The sequence below is a fragment of the Triticum aestivum genome, chromosome 3B (assembly GCF_018294505.1).
Source record: "Triticum aestivum cultivar Chinese Spring chromosome 3B, IWGSC CS RefSeq v2.1, whole genome shotgun sequence".
NCBI classification, from domain to species: domain Eukaryota; kingdom Viridiplantae; phylum Streptophyta; class Magnoliopsida; order Poales; family Poaceae; genus Triticum; species Triticum aestivum.
In genome coordinates, this window is record NC_057801.1 from 743,171,301 (window position 1) to 743,176,134 (window position 4,834).

General features: G+C 44.1%; 1 protein-coding gene across 1 annotated transcript; it reads right to left on the reverse strand.

The window, feature by feature from the left end:
• Positions 1–221: 221 nt before the first annotated feature.
• LOC123066281 (uncharacterized) lies at positions 222–3,816 on the reverse strand. Its single transcript, XM_044489394.1, has 2 exons — positions 2,399–3,816; positions 222–567 (listed from the first exon to the last, which is right to left on the reverse strand). The coding sequence occupies exons 1-2, from the start codon at positions 3,780–3,782 to the stop codon at positions 356–358; spliced, it is 1,596 nt and encodes a 531-aa protein (XP_044345329.1). The 5' UTR covers positions 3,783–3,816; the 3' UTR covers positions 222–355.
• Between the last annotated feature and the right edge of the window lie 1,018 nt (positions 3,817–4,834).

A 4,834-nucleotide genomic window follows, 5' to 3' on the forward strand; every position in this document is an offset into this window, starting at 1 on the left:
CGCCGACGGCCAGGAGCTAGCTGTCGGCATATCTCGGACTAGGCCGACGGCAGCCGTCGGCATATATATGGCTGTCGGCGTAGAGCCCTGTTCCGGTAGTGACAGCTAGACACCTGGACCAGGCAGTTAAGGCAAATTGTTCAAGTGGTCAGCTAAATATTTTGGGGTGCTCTTTTGGCTCTGAGTAATACAGTAATAATATTCTAAGTGTGATGCAAGAACATACTGAATCAAGCGAAAACATGAAAAACATTGGTCGCAAAAAAAAACCGAATGGAGACGAGGCTACACAAGTTCCACATAAATCAATCCAGATAATCATTTTTGGCATAACTCTCATTTCTCATAGATCAATTCAACAAGCTCCTTGATCGCCAGTTTCCGCATCCTTCATCTGCTCACCAAGTCGCCTCAGGCTGTGCTCCAAGGTATTCATTACCCCTGGGTTCACAGGCGGCCTTGTTTTGCCGGTCCGTTCGTCCACTTGCACCCTGGTTGGTTTACCCTCCTTTTTGTGAGTTGGCTTAACAGCTTCTTTTTCAGTCCGTTTGAGTTGTACTGATGTGCCTGCATCAAAGAGTATATTGGTCACGTTAATAGGAAAATGGTTAAGAGCAATAACTGATTCATTTTCTTCCATCAACTAGATAAAGCAGCCATGTTGCCGGATACTAGCACAAAGATAAGACACACAAAAACCTGCAGCTAGAATCACTTGTCCAGGTTGGCTTTGCTGAAACTTCTTACTATTAAAGTAAAACCCAGAGGAACTTAATTTCTTATTAAACACAACTTCAATATCCCCTCCGTAACATAATATAAGACTTTTTTTTGACACTATGCCAGGAACAGGTTGAAACACAGACTTTTAGTTACCTATCTCTAGCTAGCATTACAAGCATGTATAAATGCAATGTATAGTTTCTCTCAACTTGGCAGACTCCACAATCATTAAACGAAACTAGAAGATATGGACTTGTGGCCATTATTTACACCAACCCAATCTACAGTAAAGAAAGATGTACTTTGATAAGAAGGGAATCAAGCTGAAGTCCATATTACAACCCTGAACTATTCGGTTTGTATAAGATTCAACCCCAAACTCCAAAACTGCCAAAGTTTCAACCCTGAACTATCAAAACCCGGATATGATTCAACCACGAACCTAGTTCTCGTTGAGTAAGCCAGGTTTCACCGTTGACCATCCAGTCAGCTAGCCCAATCAGGAACCAATACTATTGCCTTTTTTGGACAAATTTTGTCCAAAGAATAACAGTATCTAGCAAATTTTGAAATAATTCACTAAAATCAGGACAAACATACAGACACGTCTGGAAAAGTAATATACATTTTTGCTGAACAGATATAAAAATGAGGCGAAATTACAATACTCCTATCAGACTATGTTTAGCAAAACATTATCCAGAAAATCGAATATCAAGAAATTTTTGAAATAATTCTGTAAAATCAATAGTAATATACTGACCATTCTGGAAAATTTCCAGATATTTGTGCTGAACAGATTTGAATAACATGAAATTACAATTCAGCCACTTTTTTGGTCAATTTTTGTCCAAATACGAAAGTATCCAGAAAAATTGAAATAATATGTAAAATCAAGATTGATCACTTTATTAAAGTTTCAGATATTTTTGCCAAACATATTTTAAAATGCCCTGAAATTCAATACACTGAATTTACAAATTCAGGCCCTTTTTTGGCCAAATTTTGTCCAAAAATGAAACTATCCAAACTTCTGTCAAGAAAGAAAAATATACTGGGTATTCTCGGAAAGTTCTAGATATTTTTTCCAAACATATTTAAAAGTACTCTAGAAAAAATGTATACTTCAAATATGTATACTTACAATATAATCCCTTTTTTGTCCAATAAGTGTATCCATTTTTTAAATAATTATTTAAAATCTGCAATAATTTAATGATCATTCAAGGAAGTTTGAGACATTTTGGCCAAATAAATTAAGAATAACCTGAAATTTATTGTTTTCTGCCTTATTTTAGACCATGTACTGACAATACATCGCTGTAGATTGGGACGGTCAATGGGGTCAAACCCGGCATGCACTAGCCAAAATCAGGGTCAGGGGATGGTAGGATTGAAACCAGGCATGCGCTAGCCAAAATCAGGGTCAGGGGACGGTTTTCAGAGTTTGGGATTGATTTTTTTACCATCAATTTCCACAATAATTTTGCACAATTTTACAAGAATGGTTGCGCAAAAACACAAGACAAATTCAGCAACCTATTTCTATTGGGTTACCACAGGACACGTTTAACCAGCTGACATAGAGCTGAACATTCATAGGGATAGCCAGTTAGCCACACACAAAAACACGCAGTCGAGCAGGGTAGCAGTACACAAAACAAAAGTCCGTTACCTGCACTCTTGCTTAGATATGTGCAGATCTCACTGGTGAGGAAGGCGGGCATGGGATTGATGTTCTTCTGGGCAGCACGTTGTGCAACTCCTAGCAGGATTTTGTTCCTCACATTGACAGCAATCAGCATCTCCAATTTTTCCATGCCTTCAGGTTTGATGCTAGAGATGAAGTAGACAATATGGCTGTCATATATGCTTATGGTGGGTCTACTCGGGTTTGCCATCGCCATCCGAAGTTTCTCTAATCTCAGCGTGGCGTCACTGCCGCTGTCGCTGTCGCTCAGTAGGTCATCGTCATCAATGTTGCAATGTTCGACTCCAATTTCCAAGTCAGGCTGCCAGTCTGCCAATGAACCGGCACCGACCGGCGGTATTGCCAAGCTCCATGTTTTGGCCTTCCAGCCACCAGGGGTGACCTGGGAGACGCTCGGCTTACATCGCACCCAATCCAGATAGGAATCAGGGTCCTTATGCAGCATTCTTGGTGTCCAGATCTCCATCTCAATGTACTTGATGGTATCCTTGTGTCTACTCATGGCGACGTCCCGGATATAGTTTGGATCCAATTGCCAAAGGAGACGACCCCAGTTTTCCCTTGCTGGCACGGGCAGCGGGATGTCTTGGACTATCACCGGACGCTCCACGAGCACGTCGCAGAGGAGGATGCCGCGCCAGAGGTCCACCCAGGCGACCGTGCCGCGCTCGCCGCCGAGCGTGATCGTCTTGGCCGTCTCGTGGTACCGCTTCTTGCAGACCGGGCTGTCCGGCAGTGGGACGAGCTTGTCCCTCACAAGCTCGTCCACTGACATGGGCATGGTGATCCAAGCCTCGGAGTCGCACGAATAGGAGCGGTATAGGTGGAGCTGGAATTCCCACCTGATAATGGGCGCGTCGCTGCTGCTCTCGGTCTCACTCTCATACACCGGGGACCAATTGCTGATGGCGGCGACGGCGTACCAGGCACCGCTATCGCGGCTGAGGAGGGCGGTTGCGGAGTCGTGGAAACTTCTGGGGTGCGGGTTGGGGAGCAGGTTCAGCTTATGGGCTCGCGGCCTGTATAAGAAGAAGTCCCACGACTTTACGTCGTCGGGCGCGTTGGGGTTGATGGGGATGCGGAGGAGCACGAGGTCCGCGTCGGTGGCGACGACCCGGGGCGCAGACCGGTGGAAGTCGAGGCCGGGACAGTGGACGCACAGGTAGGAGGGGAGCGGCGGTTGGGTGGCGTGGAAGGTCACCTGGATCGGCACGCGGCTGCTCGTGGCGCCCCAGGCGGTGGTGGCGTTGGGACGGTTGGTGATGTGGCACCGCAGTTCGAGGAGGAAGGCCTCGTTGTAGCCGTCGCACTCGGCAAGGGTAGACGGAATCATGGTGGCGGCGGCCATCGGGGAAGGAGGGGAGCTAGGAGAGGTCAGAGCTGGGATGGGCCGATGGAGAAGTGGAGTTTGGCCGCTATATACCCTCGCGGTTTTCTTTTTGAGATGATTTTGTGGGAAATCTAGTGCCACGTGAAAATACACGAATACTTTCTGGTAACTAGTAAGCGTGCACGTGCAACGCACGTTTTGACTAATATTATAGTCATATGTGGAAATCTACTTGTATATATAGTATTAAACGTCCACCAGTGAATTAGTCTTGTGAAAGCAGCAAATAGACATTAAGGTTTACAAATCGATGTAACAAAAGATCAAACATTAACTTGGTCGTTTCAGCTTGTAGTGCAACAACTTCTTCAATTGTAGCTTTCGATGGAGCAGGGGGAACTGCTTGCCTATTGACCAGACACACTGCTCCCTCCAATTCTTGAAGTTACTCCTGTTAATCATGCAAGTGTTTTGTGTGCAATAGTATAGATGATAAGTGATTGAGATAAAACAATGAAATGCAAGATTTTAATTAATCTTAAATATTACCTTGTTGAAATTAGCAGAATCTCAACGAAAAGCTGACAGAGCATCCTGGATTTGTTTCATATTTTCTGCCAGTTTATTAATTCCACCCATAGTCTTTTGAACGCACCAATATTCTAACAATATGCATGTATAAATTAAACCTCTAATTTGCAAGGCTGAAAAGCTACACATGATGCATCTGCAATACCATGAGAAGAGTAATGGTATACTTGCAAATGAAACTGGACATTACACTGATAAAGCATAAAATAAAGTAAGTTGTGCGCAAGAGAAAAGCTCCACCTACAATGAGTTGACTCATACATCCATAAGAATACATGGTGTTGGTTTGGATCAACTTTCAAGCTTCATGCTAGACGAGCATTACGACGGGGAGGGCCGAGGACACAACTTGAAAGCACGGCTTGGCACACCACACATGTTGTGCAGCTCTATTGGTGAAGCACTTGAGTAAGCAAGATCAAGAGAACCCTAATATAATGAGCCAGCTTGATCAATAAATCCCTTTACTTCTACGGCTA